The sequence below is a fragment of the Thermobia domestica genome, chromosome 9 (assembly GCF_964235325.1).
Source record: "Thermobia domestica chromosome 9, izTheDome1.hap1.1, whole genome shotgun sequence".
Classification (NCBI taxonomy): domain Eukaryota; kingdom Metazoa; phylum Arthropoda; class Insecta; order Zygentoma; family Lepismatidae; genus Thermobia; species Thermobia domestica.
The window spans coordinates 179,903,499-179,929,130 of NC_137462.1; the positions used below are offsets into that span (position 1 = coordinate 179,903,499).

Sequence of the window (25,632 nt, forward strand, 5' to 3'; positions counted from 1 at the left end):
CCCCTGCCAAAATTTAGAGGGGGTGGTCCTATGTACCCCTAGGTCATTGACCCCGGCCAGGGACCATGGGTCCTGAGGCAGGGACCCAGGGGCCAAAAAGTGTTCTAAAGTAACCCCATTACTACTACCAGATTTATGTAGAGAAGATTTGCTTTATAAGGTAATCCGAAATAGTACTGGAGTTTTAAGCCGATATAAGCATTCCCACCAGAGATCAGTAATACAGATGATATGCCTAATATTTATGAGATTTCTATTATGATTATTTCATTCATTTGCACAAGAGTTATGACTTTGCTGTTTTAAAATATATAACAAGAAACATATGAAATATTCTGTTTGTAATGAAAATTACAATTAATGGTTTTACGTTACGAATCAAAGGATAATGATAGAATGGTGAACATACACGTATTTAACATTTTCTTCTCACTCATAATAGTTTGCATTCGCAATTCCTATAGAAGTCCTAACGGAATTGCACAAAGATTAGGAGCATGTGAAGAAGAAGATATATTCTAACTAACTAACTAACTAACTAACTCTATGGCCTATGGAACCCGGAGGTTCAATGCCGCGTTCACAAAAGCTCTCCACTGACTTCTATCCTTAGCTAATTGGATCCAGTTTCTACTTTGTATTCCTATCTCTGCGAGATCCATCTTAATATTATCCTCCCATCTGCGCCTAGGTCTTCCTAATGGTCGTTTTCCTATGGGTCTACCAGTCAAGACTTTGAAAGCGTTTCTACTTTCTTTCATTCTAGCTACATGACCTGCCCACCTAAGCCTTCTAGACTTGACGACCCTAACAATGTTGGGTAAACCGTATAAACTATGTAGTTCCTCGTCATGAAGCTTCCGCCATTCCCCATTCTCGTTCCTCTTGGGTCCGAATATTCTTCTCAGGATCCTGTTCTCAAATATTTTCAGTCTGTGTTCTTCCCTCAGAGTAAGCGACCATGTTTCGCAACCATACAAAACAACAGGCATGATTATCGTTTTATATATTTTAAGCTTCAAATTCCTCGACAGAATTCGCGACGACAAGAGATTTTGAACCGAATAGTAACACGAATTCCCTGCTTTTAGTCGACATTTAATTTCTTCGTGAATATGATTTTCGTCTGTTAATATTGATCCTAAATATTTGAAAGTATCCACTTTATCAAAAGTATTATTTAATATTTTAACGCCTCCACAATTTGCCGTATTACGGTCCCGACGCACTTCCATGTATTTAGTTTTCTCTGCATTTACTTCTAAACCCATGTCCCTGCAAGCGTTTAATAAGATCTCTGCATTTATTTCTACTGTTCTCCTATCATCCCCTATTAAATTTACATCATCAGCATATGCCATAACCTGGTGAATGCCGTTCAACTCTAGGCCCTGGTTGCTATCTTTGATTTTCCTTATGGCGTATTCCAGCACAAAGTTAAATAATAATGGCGACAACGCATCTCCTTGTTTCAGGCCATTTTCGACGTGGAAGCTCGTGGACAAAAATTTTCCTACCCGCACTTTACTTTGGGATTCACTTAAACATATCTTAATTAATCTAATTAGCTTTCTCGGTATTCCAAGCTCTGTAAGAACGTTGTATAATGTTTCTCTCCTAACCGAGTCGTAAGCCTTTCTAAAATCAATAAATAGTTGATGTACCGGGGTATTGTATTCCCACTTCTTTTCGAGTATTTGGCGAATGGTAAATATTTGGTCGATAGTTGATCGATTTCGTCTAAATCCGCACTGATAATCTCCAATAATTTCATCTGCGTGTGGGGTCAATCTTGCTAACAGAATATTTGAAAGGATTTTATAGGATGTTGACAGAAGAGAAATGCCTCGATAATTATTACAGTCAGTTTTGTCGCCTTTCTTGTGAATTGGAACAATGATTGACTCTTTCCACTCTTGTGGCAATTCTTCCTTGTTCCAGATAAGGAGAATGAGTTTGTGTATCTTGTTCCACAATTTTTCGCCTCCAGCTAAAATTAACTCAGCCGGAATTTCATCTACACCCGGAGATTTGTGTTTCTTTAATTTCTTTATAGCGGCTTCCACTTCTATTCGATTGGGTTCTGGAATATACGGTTCTGCGGTGTGTATCTCCTTTTTTCCACGCACATTAGTTTTTGACTGCGTGTTCAGCAAATCGTCAAAGAAATCTTTCCATCTATTTAGGAGGCTATCCGTATCAGTGAGAACTGTTCCGTCAGATTTCTTTAATATATAAGCACGAGGTTGATAGCCTTTCTTAAATTCGCTGATCCCCTTATACATGTCCCGAATATTTTTATTTTTACTATTATCTTCAAGTTCCTTAATTTTAGCTTTCAAAAAATCCCGTTTCTTTGTTCTAAAAGTTTTGGAAGTTTCCCGCCTGATATCTGCGAAATTTTGTGTAGTTATTTCATTCGGATTTTGTAGCCACCGTAATTTTGCCTGTTTTCTCTTCTCTACTAGTTTAATGCATTCTTGGTCGAACCATGGTTTGTTCCTACGTATTTCCGCGTGTCCCAATTTTTCTATTGCTGAACTTTTAATGCTATCTCTAATTTCAATCCAAGTATCCTCAACACTAGTGCACTCCGAGTCTTCTAAAACCGAGAATCTATTCGAAACTTCAATCTGGTATTCCTCTCTTACCTGGCTCTCTTCTAATTTCTTTAAATTAAATCTCTCCGTTTTCGGGCATTGAGTATTACATTTATTCAACGATAATCTCTCCCGTATTATCGCTGCTACCAGGTAGTGATCAGTGTCACAATCAGCCCCTCTAAACGACCGGACGTCAATTATGCTAGATTGTCTTCTTCTATCTACTAAAACGTGATCAATTTGATTATGTGTTTTTCCGTCTGGTGATGTCCAAGTGTATTTATGAACGTCGCGATGTGGGAATTTTGTACTCTTCACGATTAGGTTTTTGGATGTTGCAAAGTTCACGAGTCTAACACCGTTGTCATTACTTTCCTTATGCAAACTTTCGTTCCCTATAATCGGTTTGAAAATATCCTCTCGTCCTACCTTCGCATTGAAATCCCCTAATAGAATCTTCATATGGTATCGCGGGAGTTGGTCAAATATCCGTTCCACTTCTTCGTAAAAACTATCTTATATACCGTCACCCTTATCTTCAGTTGGAGCATGTACATTTAAAACAATAATATCACACCACCGTCCCTTAAGAGTAATAAAAGAAAGTCTGTCAGTAACAAATTCAACCCGTTTAATTGCTGGTAATATTCGTTTGTGAACGAAAAACCCTGTTCCTAACTGGTGATTTTTATTTCCTTCCCCGTAAAAGAACGTAAAATTTCCGGAATTCTCAGATCCACTTCCTTCCCACCTAACTTCCTGAACTCCTACTAAGTCCATCTTGTATTTCTCTAACTCACTCGTTACAGATTTTAACGCGCCTGCCCTATAAAGACTTCTAATATTCCATGTTCCAAATCTCATGTCCATTTTCTTTTGCTGATGTCGTGCCAAGTTATCAGTCCTTGTCCGAGGCTTTTGTGAATGTTTCTGAACAAGTACCTTTTTTTACAGGATGAGGGTGTTAGCCTTACCCAAACCCCCAAGCTGGAGGACCACTCCTAGTCGTCTGTCCGCGACTGCTTATTCAGTATATTCGCAGCTAACCTCTATATCTAGAGGCCTTCTCCTCGATCCGCAACCTGAGGACGCGCCATGCCGTGGTGACAGGAACCCACGTTACTGATATATTCTACTCAGTTTAAACACATGTAACATTTCATTGGTTGACTTCACCCACACCGTTTGCCTATTCTTCACGTCTTTTAAAAACATTATTTTGACGATTGTGTAAATCGTTTTTCTGCTCCATGCTAGCTTTTGCTTAGTCAGATACTACTGAATGTGTGGCGAATAATTGGAAGTTACAGCTTTTGCAATGCATACGTGTATTTCTTGCCGGACACGTATTTCTCGTGGGACGAACGGACGGTCAACCATCCAAAAATAACTTTTTTGGTATGTAGGCTCCCGGCAATCCATAAATCTGTTGAAATATGGAATTCATTTTTTTTTATACGATCATCATATTTTCTTCTCTCCCTTGACCCTCGAAGGTAACCAACAAAGCGTTGTTTGAACTATCGTAGTGTAATTCAAATTATATTGATAACTGTAATCGTAATGTTACTCCATGATACTTCAACTGCATTTCATGATTTTCCCATTGTAATTATATTTTTACAATTATACTTCTACACTAATGGCTAGATTATGTTTAATACTGTTTTTAGTAGTTAGAGTATATTTAATATTTGGCCGTAAGGTATGCAAATTTCTGTGCTATTGGATTTGTTATTGTAATTGAAAGCAGAATAACTTTTATTTTTTAAAAACATATATAAGTGTCGTTCAAATATATTTACTCTTTTAGGTAAGCTTTTTATTCAACAGAAGTGGTTATGAAACACGAAGATTTTGTTGGATGTCGGTTGAGAGAGGGATGATGCTCTCATTCATGGTACCTGTTTCCTGCCTCATACTTGTAAGTTTTGTTACATTTTAAGTGCAACAAATTTTTCATTTTGAGTTTTAACTGGTTCGAATTATTTATAGTAGTGAAGGTATGGCCTGTTGTGGCTTAAAGTCTCATTTCTGATAACTAGAGACCGGATGCTGAGACAAAAAAGACATAGAAAGTAGACTGGTAACTAGGAACTAAAATCTAACTCGAAATAATAAACATTTAGTGATATCTAAAAAGTGAAATTAAGCAATGCATAGTGTCTAAGTAATCTAGAAACAGACTTGCCTGATCACTATTTGTAGAGAGAATCTTCTTAAAGAAAGAATTATGTAATTATTTCCAGGTGTATCTAATAAATAACTTCACACGCATTTACAGAACTTTACAAGCAACATTTTGAAGACAGACCCTTACTTTCGAATGTGTAGGTAAATTATTAACAATATTTTAATTTCACACATTTTAATAGTCCGTCACGATAAATTATTAATTCCAATTGCATATGAAAATGAGATTTTTCAAGTTGTCAATTGATCATACAACACACTGTCTTTCATTGTACCACACATTTGTACGCATGCAAGCGGGGAATATTTATGACGACCTCAAGAACATGTTTCAATTTTCTTTAATTTGTATGAGGGTATCTGGGTTCGTTCCCTGTAGGTTACTGTTTGTGTAAACAGATTTAATGGTATCGGTTTTGATCCCTGAATGTCCTTGTACTGATTCATGAAAGAAAATAGACTTTTTTACTAGATTATTCCAATACACAAGTACATATATTAACCAACAAAGAACAAAAATTGTGAAAGTCGGGATTCGAACAATGAACTATTGGCATTAAGTTTACACCGTGTTCGTGGTAACTCGCTGTATTCACCTCATCTGAATCAGCTGATTGTTTCCAATAGTGGTTACCCAGTTTATGGCCAGAAGTTCGGAGAACGATGGGTGCGATATATTCCTACTCCACACATTACATTAAGGATGATAACAACCTGTAGCACTGCGGAAGCTGTAAAAGTAATGAAATATACACATGCACCTTATCCTCTGACACAAAATATTATGTAACATGCACACTTTCACATATTTATTATGATTACTTGGTGTATTGACACCCACAAAACATATTTGATACGTATATTTCAAGCCTTTTAATTATTATAACACTTCACATTTTACAAACACTATAATACCTTTCAGTGTGTCGCACTTTGGCCCCGTATAGCGCTGACGACCGAATACCGATGTATCCGTGCGCGTATATATGGCAAACGAAAGTCGAATAACCGAAAGGTATAAATACTATTCACTGGAGATTAGGAATTTATGCACTATTTGCTAAAATGTTTTCACTCCTCCCACATGCTGGTTGTATCGTCTATTCTGGTTAACATAGACTACTGTATTTCGTCGTTTGATATATTTTCATAGACAATTGGAACTTTCGAAGCACTTTAACGTTAAAAACTTTTTGTAAATCATTTTTTATGCTAAAGAGTTGATGATTAAGTGGATTTCATCTATTAGGTTGAAAATTTCCATGTCACTATATTTGTAAAAGAAAAGTGAAGTGGGAACGAAATTGTGTGCTCTATTCTCTTTAGTTGCTGGAATCCCACTTCTCGCGCCCAGTGAGAGCTACTCTCTTGTCGCACAATGGACACGTATGAATACATTATTAGAACAAAAGATAGTTCTCACAAAACATTAAGTTTTTTAAAGAATTACTTCACTGATAAGATTTGATTGGTTAATTATCACATTATTGAAATCATATTAACATATTGAAAACATAAAATATGGAAATTAGCATATAGTCTGGTGCTGCCTTTTATCCTCGCAATTCAGCTTGTGTAGGAAAGAGAAGAGACTAAGCTGAGCCGAATTCTTCTTCCGTATTAGGCCATACGAAGAGAAACGTGGGCGAGCAATCACACACACACACACACACATAGAAAAACTTGTGAGCGAGAAACTTCGCAGCATTGTAATTCCAAGAATGTTGTCTCGGTGCGCACTGATTTTAAGAAATCGTGTTGTTCAAAGGGTGTATAACGATTACGTAATATCTGTACGGTCTTCTTAGCGAAAATTACTGACATTTTTTTTCGACTACGTTCTTTCCATGTATCGGGATGAAGCGTTACCTTGACCTTTACTTTTTATTATTTTCTAGTTTTTAGGTACCGACAGGGGCGTTTATTGAAAGAAGATTTCTTTGTATGGATTATTATCCCGATGAAGTCCTACTTTTAAAGAAAATGCAAAGAATAGGCAAAACAATACTTAAGTAGTATAGAGAATATAGAGCGAAATACGAAAAATGAATTTTGCAAATCGAAACTTAGACCTATAGCTAAACTTGTACCTATAGATTGTTTTGTTAGATTGTTAAGTTTGTAACCATAGATAGATTAAATATTTTGAAAATTGGCTTTTCAATATTTTCAATCGACACAACAAGTTTATAGTATTTTTCTGCATAATTAACTTAAAAGTATCTTTCTTTATCGTTTTAAAATATTTTGTAACAAGCATTTCGATATCAATATCTTTGTATACGTGTCTTTTAATGATCTTAATGCATCTTAAATTTTTCCATCACTTTCTAGGTGTTTATTAATATTACTACCTACTGATGCAAACTATTCTTTTGTTATTACATCTTGTTGATCAATTCCATTGGACACATTAACAAGTCTTTTGTTTTTAAAATCGATCTCTGATTCGTTGTTTGTTGGAGAGATTTTATCTACTTCCGTTTTAACAAAGACACAACACAGTGCGTTGCGTGCGAAAGTTTTCTGTTTTGTATTTGTGAATTTTTTCATTGCTAACAGTATTACTTCAATTCTTTAATAATTTTAATTGCTCCTCTCTAATGTTTACATTTTAAACATCACCTTCCCTATCTATAACATTACCAAGTATATCCATATTTAGTTATATTCATATTTACAATCTAATTTCTGCAATAATGTTTTCATTGCATTGGCGTTGACATTCGGTATCCCACCAGTTTGGCATGCATTCGGTATTCGGCACGCAATTATTGACGACGTTGTCAACATGAGTACCTTCGTCTTCGAAACAGATACTCCTACATCCAATACAAGGAAGCGCATGCCCAATCGTCGCCTTCAACGAACGAAGAAAAAGGACCATTGGCTGCAGTTTTGTCAACGCCTCACGTTATCTACTACTCCTCGTCAGTTATGGCACTATATCAGGACTAACATGCATGGGAATTCGAAACATTTCTTCCTTTCGACTCTCACGGCGGAATGGTTGGACGCCTTTCATGCGATGGTTACGCCGGTTATCCCCCTACCAGATCGCGCCATCCACCAGCTACGCCTATTTCCACCTGTTGAGGAACATTCAGCCTTGAGCCCCATCACATCTACAGAACTACAGCGTCTTCTCTCTGCTGCGCCTTCTACCGCTCCTGGATACGATAACATAACCTACCAACACCTTCAAGCTCTTCCCGATACAGGTTTGGACCTATTTTTACAATTATATAACAACGTTCTTCGCACTTCTCAGGTTCCTCTCGCTTGGAAACAACACCTGGTCGTACCCGTTCCGAAGCCTAATGTGCCCTCTGGGGACCCAGCCAGTTATAGACCCATCACTTTGCTTATTTGTATTTCTAAATTATTCGAGAAAATCCTGCTCCAGCGCTTACTGTGGTGGGCTGAATATTACGACTTTTTCCTCCGATCCTCGATGGCTTTCGTCAAGCACGTAGTACACATGATGCCCTCACTAGCCTCGTCACGAACATCTGGTCTACTTTCCAACGATGAGAGTATCTCATGACAGTTCAAATTGATCTAGTGCGTGCGTACGATAGCGTTCCGTTGGACGTCTTTATTCAAGAACTCTTTGATCTCCGCGTTCCAACAGGATATCTTCGTTTTATTCACAACTGGCTTATTCAACGACAAGTGTCGGCGGAGATTGAACACTATTATACTTAACCTCGGACAGTATCCCAAGGACTTCCACAAGGCTCGGCCCTTTGTTCCTTATTATTCAACATCTTCACAGTCACCTTGCATCGAGAGCTACGAGCGCAACTACGAATTAATCAGTATGTTGATGACTTTTTACTGTACGTTCGCTCGCCGACAGTGACAAATGGAATCCGTACCCTTCGTCACACTCTCATCACCCTCTACACCTGGTTTCGAGAACATGGATTTACAGTTAACTGGAAGAAAAGCAAGTACAGTATATTGTGTTCTCTCGCAAACGTCGAAATGTACACGAACCTCTGCATCTTCCAAATGTAACGCTTTCTCCGGAGATTCACATCACGTACCTTGGAATGACACTGAATCATCGGCTTTACTGGAATCTACACCTTGCTTCGCTTGCTACCAAAGTGCAACCTGTACTCAATTTACTCACAGGACTGAGCACCAAACAGTGGGGCATGTATATAAGGACACAACTATGCATCTATCGTCAATGTCTGGATGCAAAACTTTTACGGTAGTCCAGCCCTATCGCCTTTACCCCGAAGACTTAGCGTTACATGCATAAAGCTGCAAGCCAGTGGACTACGTATTTTATTACGACAACCTCAGAACGCACCGATCATGGCCCTTCTAGAAGAAGTAGATATAGTTCCATATTAAAGTAGTGCCTTCCATGTAGTTAAGGTATTACTCTTAAAGCGTATGGCTATGACAACCTCGCGGGTAATTCCCAAAACGCAATTATTATACTGCAGTAATCGCCGGAAACGCTTACTTTATCGCCACCAACTTCCTTGGACCTACTTTGCTTACGTCAAGCTCTAACAATGGTGCAACTATATTCATCGAGGACCTAAACTTCCTTATTATCAATCTCCTTACCAGACATCTTTAATTACCTGCCAGGTGGAATTTCCTTTCTGTACGCCTCATGGACAACGCACCATTCCTACATCCTTGATAGCGCACTTATGGGAGGACTACATTACTCAGCACCGCCCAGACACTGTTTTCATATACACGGACGCCTCTAAGCAATGCCGAGCAGGATGAACATATGTAGGTATTGGAGTCTACATTCCTCGCATTAATCTGCGCATAACTCAAACATTACCTGATTACACGTCCATCTTCCTTGTAGAAGCAATGGCGGCTCGAACTGCACTTCTGCATGCGCTGCGTGTACGTTTAATTAACATCTGCATATATAGCGATAGTCAAGAGTGTTCTTCGATGCCTCCAACCCAGCGCTCGCCAGATGCAGAACAACTGGATATTCCACAACATCTTTCATCAGGTACATCAACTGCAAGAACGGAGATATCAGGTAACCTTTTTGTACAATTATTCGCACTGTAACATACCTAGCAATGAAACTGCTGATGAACTAAGTAAACGGGGGGCTTTTCTACATACACCGAAACTTAAACTACCAGCCAGTACCTTCCTATCACAACTCGACGAGTAACGACAACGAGAGTGGTATAATTTCCAACGGCAGACAAGAGGAAGACCAGGTAAATATTACTGGCAGATTGAACCACCTCCTACTACCCGCAAATGGCTTCATTACTCCTCCTGAGCACATGCACATCACATTTTATATAGTCGCCTCCGACTGCATATCGCCCAAACTCCTTTACAGAAGTACCACCAGGGCCTTCGGGACACTCCCAACTGCTATTGCCTACAGGACCTTGACATCCTAGAACATTTTACTTATTCTTGTCCTTTTACGACACGTTATCGTCCTGTATTTCTTAGCTCCTTGCACGCTCTGCTTGGTTGTGGTCCTTTTCCTATCAGCACCATACTTTCACTGAAAAACACCACAGTTATCTATCATCTCCTACAGCTCTTCATCCTCAACCATCTTGACCTCTAACTTGTATCCTGTGGTCCCAGTAAAATACATCTACGACATGCTCCTAATCTAACTTTGTTCTAGCAAGCATGTGTGCTACGAATGGTTTGTTCAAGGGAATCCCCGGAACGTGAAAGGGGAGAGAACATGAGTTACCCCTCAAAAGAGAAGAAAAATGTTATCATTATAGTTCTTCTTCTTCTTCTTCTTCTTGAAGTTCTAAAATCAATATTAACATTTATGCCATGTTTTGTTAATAGCCAATACAAAACAGACTTCATATTCATAAAGACCATCCTTTATTTATAAAGTTCGCGAAAGATTAAAAACTTTTTAACTCACATACAAGTGGTAAATTTACATACTATGTTGGAAGTTAAGGCTTAAGTTTAGAGTTGTCCCTCCAGTCTGAAGGTGCCCTTGGACTTTGCAACATACAAAAAACAGTGCTTAAATAATTAAAAATCGTTACATTTCACTTAACTTCAGTACTCCGTGGGCTTCACAAAAATTTAAAAGGTTTTCTTCATTATTTTTGAGCATCCGTTACACCTGTTCGGCATATTCGCCATATTTTACAACTACCATGCTGCTGAAACCTTCCGCGAATGCTTCCGCATCCGGCAAATAGTACTAACTTCCAGTATCTTTTCTCGTATTAAACATAACTCTCCTGCCGAACTTACATTCCTAAACATCAAATAAAAACTTCAAATTATCATTTCTTATCTCATTTCTCCTGTAAATTTTCCTAATTTTTATAAAAAGCGGAGGGGTAACTCTAAACTTAACCAAAAGTTAACATTAGACAAATACAAAATAGAACGGAAGGACAGGTTGGAAAACTTCGTATGTGAGAAAGAATTAGACAATATAGACTTACAAGTTTTAAATTTACAGGTAATAAAGGGATTGGTATAGAAGATATGGAAGTAAATTTATTATAATCTCTCAGTAACTTTTTGAACTATGAAAGCGTAATTATATCAATGGTGCTTGCAGAATACTGCGTTGGTTGGGACAGTATTCACCCTAAAATACATAAAATTTTATATTTACACAAATGCCGTATTGTAACTTATTTCAAAGTCATTGATGCTGCTTCTTACGATTATGTCATAACGGTCTATGTGATTGTGTACTTTGAGTATGGATATTTTAAATAGATTTATACATAAAATATGGTCTAAAAATGGGGGTTGGCTGCAAAAGCACCATTTACTCACTACTACCAATTTGGTTAGGGTCGACAAAAGAGAATATTAGATATGAAATACATAAAATGTTTTATTTAATACGCGGTGGCACAGTGGTACAGCGTTCACCTCTGGTGCATGGAGTCTCTGGTTCGATCCCAGCTCGCGCTATGTGAACTTTGTGGTGGACAAACACCGTGTGCGTGTGTTTCCTCGGGGTTCTCCCGTTTCCTTGCACTTTCTTCATTCCAGAATTTCTTTCATTTCTCATCATCACCGTCTCCTTTAGCCTAGCCGGTATAAACGCGGGACGTAAAACTCAAATATTTCATTTCATTTCATGTTTTATTTAATAAAATTAAACCTAATGAAACAATAAAAATTAACATTTTAATTTTTTTTCCATTCTGTTAGTTAATCCATGGATTATCCCATTATTGCGTTGAAAATAAATTTGGTAACACACACATCACAATTGAACTCGAAAGAACAAAGATCCAAATTACGGGCCGCGGTGACTCAGTGGTAGAGCGTTCACCTCTGGTGCTTAGGGTCCCAGTTTCGATCCCAGACGCCGCCAAGTGAACTTTGTGGTGGAGAAACACCGTGTGCGTGGATTTCCTCAGAGTTGTCCCGTTTCCTCCCACTTTCTTCCCTCCACCATTTTCATTCATTACTCATCATCACCGTCTCCTTTAGCCTAACCAGCATAACCGTGGGACGTAAAACTCAAAGACTTCATTTCATTTCTTTCACAGATCCAAATTAATCTGACAGCCAGTCATACTCTGTCATTACTGTGCAGTCGCCCCTTGTTGGCCTGAGAGCTCAGATAATGCGCTTATAGACAACGGGATTGGGGACTGCAGAACCGACAAGTTGCACCCAGGATTTTGTATACATTGAATTTGACAGAACGTAAGGTACGGGATCTGACCTGGGTTGCATGTAAATAAAATCAAACATATGCAAAAGGAAACAGATTGTGATGTTAGAGGGGTTAAAAGGGGTGAAAAGGGTGCAACTTTTAGGACAGGTTAACCTACTTGCACTTACTTGTAAATCTTGATGTTGCCTTGATGGTTCTTCCAGAGATGGAGTGGGTCAGTGGGTCAAGTGGGTCAAGTTTTCTGAGTGGGACAGTGGGTCGTGGGTCAACTGCATGTGACCCACTGTGACCCACCACCCACCGTGACCCACCACCTACCGTGACCCACTTCGACCCACCACCCATCATGACCCACTGCGATCCACCGACCCACTCTGCTTACTGCATTGTAGACAGTATCTTCTGAAGACTGGTAAATTTGTCTTAGTTTTACTTTCAAGACCTTCAGTTCCCCTTTTTTCCATTTGTTTCTGTCTACTTACCTGAAGTGAGTATATCTAACGAAGTGTAAAAAGAACTTTAGGCACTTTTGGATATATTTGTAATTGTAATAATAGCAATAGAACTTATACTACTACTTGGCTTTCGAAACCTGTGAGGTTTTTAGAGGAGCTAACTACTGCAAAAAATACATTTTTGAATCACTGTAATGTATAAATTATTATATAAAAAATTGAATATAAATATGTGTGCCTGATCATCACGGTCAAATTGCAAAGTCAAATGAAATGACTTTTGGTACAGAGTTAGGCCTTAATCCAAACTGGGATGTTATATTGCTTTCACTATAATACATAATATCCTAAGGAGGTTCTGAGGATCCGAATTTTTGCGAAAAAAAATGAGTACCTCGCAAGCCGTTAAACTTACGGAGCTGAAATTCAGTATATTAATTCTTGATTGAAAATAAACAGAATGCGTCCTAGCATTTTTTTAAAAATTCTCCTTTATGGAAGGCGGGGACTTTATTGAAAAATGGTAATGGATTGGTTTATAAAAATAATCGAAAACGATCGATATTAGTTCAGAAACAAACTCAGAAACAATTATTAATTGAGATACAAAAAATACAGTGCTTCGCTTCATATATCCATTGCTTTCTACTATAATAATTGCTGAAGCTCATGTTTATTATATGGAGCGCTTACAGCACAGGACAATCAACACATAAAGTTGTGAGAAAAATAGACAAAAAAAATTGTACTGTAAGCTTAATTACACGGAAATTTTAAGTTTGGATTGTACGCATAATTATATGGAAAATTTTACTGTTTTTTCCCCTTCTTTACGTTGGTCTACTTACCTTGATTTGGGACTTTCAAATTTCATCCTTTTTCCACTGAAAAGTATCGATAATTCATCAAGGAAATAATTATATTATAATAATTTAATTGAAATTCATAGTAATTTGGCCCATGACAAACAGCCGTGTGGTAATTGAAGGGGAAGAAGGAGGGAAATTCCCATTCACCTCTGAACACTTTCCAGGAATCTCGTTCCCTTTCGCTTTCTAGAGGGGGGAGGAAACTTGGTAATGGCATCAAACCTTCATGTGTAATTACAAAAATTAAATTTATAAACAAATAAGAAATCATCAGTTTATCAGGCTTTAATTGGTAATTTATGCACAAGATCCCCTATCGAAGGTGTGGTAGATGAAGTTTCTATTCTCCATGAGTCGACATTGCCAACTGACATGGTCGATATGGAAAAGATGTTGTATGGTGATAGAGAGATGATACTTCTTGCTGAGTATTCCAAAACTGACCGAGAAAAATCGTTATCAGACTTAAGTCTAACAAGCAGATTGTCGATGAGGAGTTGCAGAATCGTGTAGAAGTATTATCAACTTAAACGACAGAGTGCGAACGGGGATATCCCCTTATGAATTTACCCCGTTAGTCTGACTGATATTAGAAATAGACTAAGTGCTCAAACATTGTTCATCAATGTTAATGGCCCACGGGTAGACAACCTCAAAGTAGACGAGCTAGTTATTTCTTGGCTGAAGGGTGGACTTCATTCCGCTGCGGATGATTTACCACGAAAAAGTTCTGGAGGCCAACAGAAAATAAACCCGATTTCAGATTTGTTTTAAGGTGGCAAATTACGAGTTATGGAAAATGTATACTTGTATTACTAATGGCTTATTTGTGTTATTCAACTTTGTACCTAATTTTTAATAAGTATCTTCTTTGTTTTAGATAAACTACTTTGAATAAATATTCATAATAATTGCAATTATGCATATTTGTAACTTAAATTTAACGTGGTGTTTTAGTGATTACACAAATTACAATTATGAGCATACTTTATGGAGATGCTCTCACAGAGGGTACCCGAGCACCTTTATACACTATGAAAAACTGATTTTTCAAGTTTTTTGTGAGTAAAGTACTGTGGACTGAGAAACCATGACCTTTTCCATATTGTACTTGGGGTATTTTCCTGTGAATAGAAGTTTCTTTTGGAATGCGTTGAGAAATTAACACTTGCAAGAATACTCTCTTAGTACAAATATATTTTAGGCACACACTTATTTCCCTCCACCTCGAAGTGCTTCAGTTTCCTCACTGACAAACACTTTACCATTTGATATTGTAAAGGTCAGATCTACCGTTATTGTAACAGAGTGGTGCTTGAGCGATTGACGAGAAATTCAAACTCCGATTAGTGACAATTTCACAATCTTGTTTTATTACAAGTGTAAACTCTTTAGTCAGTACAGAAGAGGCCGTGAATCATGTTCAGAGTTGATGACGATGGATTTTGGTGAGTCAGAGAAGGTCACAGTTGATGAGAGTGATTTATGGCGGGTGGTGAGTCATGATGGGTCACGGTGGGTGGTGGGTCCGAGTGGGTCATGGTGGGTCGTTGGTCAGAATGGGTCACGGTGGGTGGTGGGTCAGTGGGTCGTAGGTCACGGTAGGTGGTGGGTCAGTGGGTCGTGTGTCACGGTAGGTGGTGGGTCAGTGGGTCGTGGGTCAAGTTTTCATTGACCCACGCCAACTCTGGGTTCTTCCAGTGGGCTAATGTCTGTCCATCTCTCTATCTGGTTGGCTGATCGTTCAAGCAGTTGAAAGTTAAGGGTTAGCGAAACCCGGAGAGGAAAACCAACTTTACGAAGACCGCAAATTCAATCAAAGTCGAAACTTCTTTTTAGAAAGCAATTCATCATGGTCAACAGCTATGTAACGTTAGCTGAAATAAGATGCTCTTTAGGACAGAGTGAAGCTAAATTTATCGTAAGCTTGAAAATGAAGTTTTCGTTCTACATCTTAACTCATCTCCAATTCAATATCGACTGCCTCTTCCAAAAGTCTGTCGATCGTTTTGTTTAGCGTCCCTTCCGGGTTCATATCCTCATGTTTTCCGTCTTGATGAAAAAGTGCGTGTTCGTAGATTAACCAAGGTAAGGCGATGGTAGGAATGTGGACGGGGAAGCAATCTGTTGTTTTTATTAATTAAGGAATTACAAGTGTAAGAAGGAAATAACAGACAGCAATAAGACTTCCTAGTAGGAAAGGCAAATGAACTTAGAAAAAAAAATCGAAAAGTGATTTAACATTAAATGAATGATTATGCTTTTTAATGTAATGAGTTTTAAAATAAAATGTCCCATAGTTCAAAATAAAATATTTTATTATGTGTCTAAATACACATATCCACACATCCACCCCGTGAAATCAAAGTCCCGAATGAAAACATTTCGGAGACAAAAAAATCACTTTTTAGTTTTTCTATTTAAAAAAAAAAACATTAGCATCTTTGTAGTTCTATTTAGTCTTCATAATAAAGACACAGCAGCAAATATGGTCTGGAAAGAAATCATATGGTGAGAAATGATGAGTACAGTATAAATTTTCACAACACTTACACAGTTAAAAGCAGAGCAGTCAATGCCAAATGACGTAAACACAGCAACGTCGATGTTGTAAACACAGCATCACTAAGCACAAAACATAGGTCTGGAAATCACAGGTACAATGTCCTTACACATCACATAACTGGAAAGTTCATTCAGTACAAGTAGATCATAGGAGTAGGGTAGACAGGTATATAATAGTAACATCACAAAAATTAGGGGATACAGTCAATGACTGCCTAAAACACGTAAGATATGAGAGTAGGGACAATAATTGGATAAAATAATGGAATGAATAAAAATCGACGAAAAATCAGGGGGAGAAAAACAAAAGTAATTACTAAACCGTAATCCAAACGTGTATATCTATATATAGTGAATAAAACTCCAATTCCAATAAAATTTTAACTCTATAATCAAAGTAATCATTACGCGTAGAAGAAAAAAATAATCTAGCTACTTATAGAAAGAACAGATAAAACAACACAAAAGAATGTTGATTTCAGGTTTTAGAAAAACCAATTGTGCAGAATTTAGTTCCACAATGACCGACGTATTGGCAGAGTTATAGCCCTCTGCACTGGCTATTAAAACCTTAAAGAAATCAACATGACAGACCATCACCAAACATATTCCTAAATCCCTAACTAAATATGCGCTAAAAGAAAAAAAATCTTTCTTGTACAAAAGTAAAAGTACGTATACCCACCGGAAAATGTGGAATCAAGTCAATTCTTCAAATATACAGAAATACATATCATAAAAAGCACAAATCTTCGTCATACATGAATCCCAAGTCATCTTCTTGATGAAATACGCAAGTTTACTATATACACCGTAGACAATGAAAAACTGATCATTCAGAAAGATCACTAAAATCACACAAGAGGTTATAACAGTGAATATTCCTTTTAAAAGAGTACGTTGACTGAGTATGCCCAATAACTAATAACAAATTGTAGATCAAATCAAAATAATCCAGGAAAAGAAAAACTTCATTCTTCTTTACATCCACATTTGGGTCATAAATTGCATCTTGAAAAATGCAAAAAAAAACCGTAGGAATTCCTTTTTCATTACTATCATAACATAGATAGCACACAAATATCAATTCACAGTTGCGTCTATCTCTCTTGTTTTCTTCCGCTAAGCATAATGTTTCAATAAGATGTTGATTTGGCGCCTAGTTATTAATTTATTCAGTTTATAAGCTGTTGATAAGATGACCAAGAAAGAGAATGTATTCTACAAAGTTAGCCAACAGTTCTAAGTAACTGAAGAAACAATGATGTCTATATGAGTACTCCTTTTTCTCCTTCTCTTTGTTGTAATTGTTATTGCCGGCGAGACTTAGAAAGACAAACAAACCAAAACAAATTCCATAATGACATGGCCAGTGTCAAAACAAAATTCGTCACCAACTTCACAGATGTTCCTAATCCATCAAATCTTCCTTTGAGTACCGTCTTCTTTTCTTTCCTTTTTTGTAAAAAAAACTTCATAGCAGAGAAACAGCTTCCGTTTCTTTTCCTTCTTCCAAGGGAAAATACAAGGGAAGACGCTGATAGAGATCCCAATTCTTCTTGTCGAAAATACACAATACAATGCAGTCTACGTTGTCCAAATGATCCTCTAAAAATTTTCGTGTATTTAACAATGCAATCCTCACAGCAGATTCCTTAGGGAAATGAAATGCACCAGCAGCGATGCATGGAAAAGTCATAGTTGAAAACTGATTTTTCAACACAAATCAAAACAATTGTTATAACAATTCTCCAAAGTCTTCTTCTTTGCATCTCTGGGACCACACGTCAATAATACATGATCAGCGGGGAGATTATAGCCTGGAGCAACCTTCACTTGTCCTGGTTTCAAAGAACGTATTTTCTCGCAATCTTTACGAAATTCTTCTCCTGCAGCTTCTTGGATACTTCTATCTGCTCCTCCTAATGGAATAAGTAATTCATTCGTGGAGTTGACAACAGCGTCAGCTTTAATCATAGCGATATCTCCTCGAAAAACACTGATTATTTTGTTGATGCAGAATTGGCACCAAACTTCGGTTTCAAACCGGAACAATTCTTCCCTGTTTCAGCCCAAGTGAGTAATTGGATGGCAATCACAACCTCACGAAGATTCATAGATGGAATATCTTCTTTTTCTATCATGTTCACCGCAGGATTAAAAACAATTTCATAATGTTCTTTTTCTTTCTCTCTCTTCTGTTTCTCTTCCTGTGCTTCTTCACAGCAGGCATTCGCAGTAGCATTCTCAACAACGTCTTGTATATCCAAGTTAACGTCATCTTCTCTCTCTTCCTCGTTTTCCTTCTCCTGTTTCTCGTAGTACTTCTTCAATCTTTGTACTGCAATCGAATCAACCTTGAATCTTCCTCGCGCAGTCCTGAACTTAACAAAATAGGAATTTGGATGGCCAATATCCTGAATGATTCCTGGACCAGAATAACGTCCACTGAAAGCTCTCGTGGATCCTTTCTTCATGGTACTATCCAAAATCCATACCTTGTATCCGACTTTGAAATTGTGTTTCGAATGACGTGTGTCATAGAATTTCGTTGCCGTCTTATGTCTCTGGAACCATTTATCATGGGCTTTGTCTCGTATTTCTCCAAGTTGTCGTAAACGTTCAGCATTGTCCTGAAATTGACAGGGGGTGTCCAAAATTGCTTCGTGTAGCATTCTACCTCGGAATCCAAGCAAAAGTTCAAAAGAGCTGTATCCAGAGGATAAATTGACAGTTACATTGTGGGCTAACACAACAGATGGCAGCAGTTCGGCCCATTTTCCTTGATCCTTATTACACAACGCAGATTTCAGTCTCTGTTCAATATTTCGGATATCTATCTCAGCAGTCCCGTTAGCGTCATGAGCTTGAACATTTACAAATCGAATCTTAGCTCCAATCATTGTACACAACTCCTTGAATAGGTTACTTGTAAAGCATGGACCTTTGTCTGTGACTAATTCTTTAAAAATACCGTATTTCAAAATTACATTTTCATAAAGAAAATTACTTACAGAAGACGCTGTTATATCTGCTAATGAACCACAAATAGTATAACGGGTAGCAGCATCGACAACGAGAATCAAACATTTATGACTCAAAATATTACTCGGGGAGTACACCCTTCCAATGTCTACGAAAATGCGATAGAAGGGCGGCACTTGGGGATACGTTTGCAATATACCATAAGCAGAACCAGGTTTATTTTTGCTTGTCTGACAAATTAAACATTCCTTATATTTCTGATAGATATATTGTTTCATATTAGGGAAATACAGATACAGCAACTAAAAATTTCATACCACTAGATGTTTTTTGTTTTCTATACAAAATCCCTTCTTTAACCGTGAAATAAAATGCTTGTCTTTCAATTTTCGGATTTTTCTTTTCCTTATTTTCTAACCAATCAAAAATATCCTTATAAAACGGGTCCTTCATTTGTTCATCTCTGAGAGAAGGCTCCTCACTTAGCATATTGTTACACTCAGTAACAGTGGAAGAAAATACTCGAAAATCTTCCTCATTTTGTTGCTCGTCAGAAATGTCCCTCGGGGCACGAGAAAAACGTGAAAGAGCGTCAGCTTCTATGTTAGACAACCCAGATACATGTGTCACAGTAAAGTTATATTGTTCAATAAAACTAAGCCACCTTGCAAATTTACCTACATTTTTTGTCTGTTTCAGAAACAATAAACTCTTACAATCGGTTTTCAAGAAAAAGTGACGTCCTAGCAAAAAATAACGAAAGGATCGAAAGGGATATATAATGCTCAAAAGTTTAAGTTCATAAAGATGTCAAGGTTTTTCACTTTTACTTAAGCTACGGCTACAATAATATATAGGTGCTAACTCTGGGTCATCTGGAGAACATATAGGTTGTTTGAGTACGGCAGTGAGACCGCGTGTTGATGCATGACAGAACAAGTATACAGGGTGTTTCGGATTATAATGCATTAAATATGGCGATCGTCTTACAAAGCTAGCTAATCCTAGAAAACTTTTCACATGTTTTTTCGTCTTCGGACGTTCATAATTACTAATGGAGTCAGTTATTTTTTTGAAATTCGCAAGCCATCGTACGAAATATCGTCTCCCAAAATCGTTAATGAAAAATAAGCCAATTTCGTTTTTCCTGGTGCACGTTTAAGACCACGTTCACTAATTCGTTGAAATAACTTCTTGGTGAGATTGATAACATTCTCGAAAGTGTTTCCACCCCAGAAAAAATCATCAAGGTACCCAAAAATTTGTTCAGATTCTAATCCTTCCAGTGTCATTTTCACTAATCTGTTTAAACCAGCGGAACTAGTAATAAGACCCTACGGGAGGGCTGTAAAACAAAAAGACCCAATTCCTGGGATTGAAAAGGCAGTGACATGTTGATATTCCTCAGCGATGGATTCAGTTCACCTGGAAGAACCCCCTGAGTAAGTCAGAGCAGCACAGGTAGCGACATTTACTAAGACGCGAAATAATGACTTCTATCTACGGTACAGGAAAACTGTCTGGTGCAATATGGAGGTTAATGCGCCTGCCATCCAAAACAAATCTGAAAGATCCAGGCTTCTTTTTCATGAGAAGAATGGGTGAGATAACTCGATATACACCTCCTAATGACCTTTTTGTTTGAGCAAAGTATCAACCTGTTTTTTTTAACTTCTTCTCTTAAGTGGAGGGGAATTGAAAACTGATTAGTGTGAACTGGGACGTCATCTAGCATTTTAATTTCATGTACGTAACCCTTGGCCACTCCAAAATCATCCTCTGACCAAGAAAACCAATCCTTATACTCCTCTATAACAAAATAAAACACTTGCTTCTGATCGTCAGAAAGTTGAGGGTTAATGTCCACAGGCTTGACGTCAAAACCAGCAGGAAAGTTAGTGTTGTCTTGTTTACTGGCTAAGCCATGATTTTGAACACTATCTGTATCATTTGAGTAATGTGCACCCGGCCTAATGTCAATAGCTGCACCTAAATGAAGATTTTTCTCTAAACACAACTTTTTGTTGGTTGGGTTGACTACTCTAATGACACGATTAACATAATCCACTCTAGATTTCAGCTTTAGAACAGATTTTCTCATTGGGTTGCAAAATATTCTTAACTCCCACTAAATCATTAATTTTACTAACCGGTACTGAAACGCTGGAATTTGGCAGTAAAGTAACAGATTTCGCTGTTATGAAATACGCTTGCATTAAATTCGCTGTTTGTTCAGAAACTGTGCCTATAGCATGACTCTCAGGTAGCGCGTAATCAGTGGGTTTCCCAAACCTAACTATGTGAACTACGTGAATATCCTGGTTAATAGTAACATGCTGAGGAAGTAAGCAATCATTCCCCAACAAAATAGAAGATCCAAATTTGTCTACAACTGTAAAAGTATGCGTAAATGAATAGCCGTCACCTTTGAACTTCAGCACAGCTAACGTGTTAGTTTCAAGCCCTTTACCCGAGATGCCACGGATGATTGTAGTCTTTTAACAAGTCTAGTGTTAGGAGGAAGAAGCTCCCTAGTGCAAATAGAAATTTGACTACTAGAGTCCAACAACGCTTTATACTCTTTATTTCCAATAGTAATTTTGATACAAGGCAGAATCCTATTCTTAACAATAGGTGTAGTTATCGTGTGGTCTTAAAAGCAGGTCTCTCACTATTCCCTGAACTATTTCCGCTATTTAAAACATTACAATTATCACTTCCCTTGAATTGTGCCATATTGCACACTAATGTTTTAGCTGGACAGTGTATATTATGGTTTGCGTCAGACGTAATATGATTATCTTCGCGCCTTTCTGTTTGTTCTTAGCAATAACAGAAGTATTCGTTGTAGAGCTCATTCTATTGTGCGTATTATTATTATTATTGGCTCTCTTACATTCAGAGGAACAAAAAGAAGAAAAAGAGTTACATTTCTGTTGATAAAGCGGGATAGAATCTACATAGTATTGATTACCGCATTCTTTCCCAGCGGATAAGATATCATAATGCAAACATGCAGGCATTTCTTTTCTTTCCTGTTGTTCTTCGAGAGGAAATGAAACTTGAGAATTATCGCGCAATGAAACATCAGCTATCGTAGTGACAAATTCCGGTGTAATATACTGCAAAATTTGTTCTTTCGAATTAGCTTTAATAAAGGTTTTATACTTCACAATTAATTCAGCTGACTGTTCTTGTAATAAGAGTTCACACAACGCATCAACGGATAAAAACGTCTTATTGCATGTGAGCTTAAAGTACTGAGGCAATAATCCTTCACCTAGGAAATTGATTTGTTGTTGTATGGGCATAGCATTATCGAAACTAAGTATGAGATCTAGCTTCTCATAAATATATGTCATAATAGGTTCCCCTTCTTTTTGATCTCTAGAACGAATGGTGTGTTCCGTAACTTTCTTAACTACAAAACCTCCAAATAATGTAATCAAACGTCTTTTCATGTCTACATACGACAAGTTCACAAATTTGTCTGTCCTAGTTAAAGCTAAAAACCGCGCCAAGGCCCCGTCCCGTAATAGATATGGAAGCAAATGACGCTTTTTCACTGCATTGAACTCATAAATGACGCAGTAAGATTCAAAATACTCAAAAAACGAATAACGTCTTACCCATATTTGCCGTGAAAAATGTGGGGCGCACAATCGAATCTAGAGACGTAAGTCGGGCTTGTACCATAATGCTAGAATTCACCATATTTTCTAAATATTTCTAAATAGTATGGCTAAAAAGCACATAAAACAAAATAACACAACAAATTGAGAGGGTGGAGCGAGGGTGGTAAAACAAATAGAATTTCATCAAATTCTAACGGTGAGCGGCGAACAAACTAAAGCAAAATATTTGAAAATATGAGGATCTTAAAGGATCTACCACCATGTGCAGTCGCCCTTTGTCGGTCTGAGAGCTCAGATAATGTGCTTATAGACAACGGGATTGGGGATGTCAGAACCGACAAATTGCACCCAGGATTTTGTATGCATTGAAATTGACAGAACGTAAGATACGGGATCTGACCTGGGTTGCATATAAATAAAATCAAACATATGCAAAAGGAAACAGATTGTGATGTTAGAGGGGTTAAAAGGGGTGAAAAGGGAGCAACTTTTAGTACAGGTTAACCTACTTGCACTTACTTGTAGATCTTGATGTTGCCTTGTTGATGGTTCTTCCAGTGGGCTGACGTCTGTCCATCTCTCTATCTGGTTGGCTGGTCGTTCAAGCAGTTGAAAGTTAAGGGTTAGCGATACCCGGAGAGGAAAACCAACTTTACGAAGACCGCAAATTCAATCAGAGTCGAAACTTCTTTTTAGAAAGCAATTCATCATGGTCAACAGCTATGTAACGTTAGCTGAAATAAGATGCTCTTTAGGACAGAGTGAAGCTAAATTTATCGTAAGCTTGAAAATGAAGTTTGCGTTCTACATCTTAACTCGTCTCCAATTCAATATCGACTGCCTCTTCCAAAAGTCTGTCGATCGTTTTGTTTAGCGTCCCTTCCGGGTTCATATCCTCATGTCTTCCGTCTTGATGAAAAAGTGCGTGTTCGTAGATTAACCAAGGTAAGGCGATGGTAGGAATGTGGACGGGGAAGCAATCTGTTGTTTTTATTAATTAAGAAATTACAAGTATAAGAAGGAAATAACAGACAGCAATAAGACTTCCTAGTAGGAAAGGCAAATGAACTTAGAAAAAAAATCGAAAAGTGATTTAACATTAAATGAATGATTATGCTTTTTTATGTAATGAGTTTTAAAATAAAATGTCCCATAGTTCAAAATAAAATATTTTGTTATGTGTCTAAATACACATACCTTCACAATATTTATGCGTTCCCCTCTCGTCCTAGAACTAAAAAACGCTACATAATTGCTGTGAAACAATTTATTTTAGACGATAATGATGTCTATTTTAAATGTCAAGAAGAAAAACCATGATGTTTGCCCCTTTAGCATTTACAAATCATAATATAATATTGATAATCATTTACTAATAATATTTTATCTTTACTTTCAGTGTAATACAATATTGGTGGTATTAGGCCTTCGTTTGTTATCGTCGCAGAAGAAGCGATGTGAAGCTGAGAATCTAAGGAACTCATTACGTTGCGGATCCATGTTGTTGCCAATCTTTGCTGTTACTTGGTTTTTGTCTGTTTTGGCATTGGAGAATTCGTCTATTCTTATATTTCCACTACTGTTCGCTGCCATTAATGGGTTTCTCGTAAGTTATTTATTCCTATAAGCAATATATATGTTCTGTATTTTCCTACTTGTATGAATGACCAAATACACAAAGATTAGTCATATGGATTCTTTTTCTTGCGTTAAATATTTAATAGTATGAACTGCAACTTTATACACAAATGAAAAATGCACTACGCAGTAACAGAAAATCTGTTGTTTTATGTCTTTGAAAGCCTCGGCGATATAGTACCTCGTGGACACACCACATGATGCAGTTACGATAGTCTTCCTGTGAGTTAAATATTCCCCAAGTTTATAAAAGACTGGAAGTATTTTCTTTCGTCGGTCTTCTCCGTCAATTATTTGAGATACAGCTATCAAACACGTCCGGTTGATCTTAGCAACGTTTCAGTTCATCCCACACATCTCAGGGCATGTTAATCTATTTGGCAAACATTTTTTTGGTTCTATACTAGAATCTAATACCCATTGGAACATGATATCAGCCATTGTCATCTTAGAAATAGCACGTGTCTATTCTGCAAATCTCCAGCATTAGAGATGTTTCGTTATCCACAATGTTATCACTGCGCCATTAACAATAGGTAACAGTCCGACAAGATATTCTGTCCGGAGAAGCAATCAAACTAACTTTTGCTTGTCATGATAGACTCTGGCAACAGCGATTTCCCCTGGGAGAGCCACATCCACATATTTGCATACCAGCAAAAACAACCACTAATCTACTATTCTGATTCGATACTGTAAACCAGGTATGTCAAACTCGCGACTCGAGGACCGCATGTAAATCTAGTTTAATCCCGAGAAGATAATAGAAAACATATAATTTACAATGTGAATAACTTTCCTCATTTAAGAAAAGAAACAAGTCTACAAAGATATCTAAGTTAACAGACATTCATCTGATTTTTGGTCTGAAATTTGTTTGTGCGAGCGGCATGTATCTATACATCCCAAAGCTGGTTGCAAAAAGAAAATACCAGGTGGTTCGGAAGAAGCAATAGGTACCCAACTAGTATCCAAATTTCCTTATGTTCATTCTGTTTTTTAAAGCACTAAAGCAAATTTCAGTATTTA

General features: G+C 37.5%; 1 protein-coding gene across 1 annotated transcript in view; it reads left to right on the forward strand.

The window, feature by feature from the left end:
* The window catches only part of LOC145660477 (uncharacterized), a 126,673-nt gene that overhangs the window by 98,300 nt on the left and 2,741 nt on the right, over positions 1-25,632 (forward strand). Inside the window, exons 5-6 of the mRNA XM_081725548.1 lie at positions 4,417-4,527; positions 24,365-24,571. Coding sequence (XP_081581674.1) covers positions 4,417-4,527; positions 24,365-24,571 — 318 coding nt within the window. The remainder of the gene's footprint in view (positions 1-4,416; positions 4,528-24,364; positions 24,572-25,632) is intronic.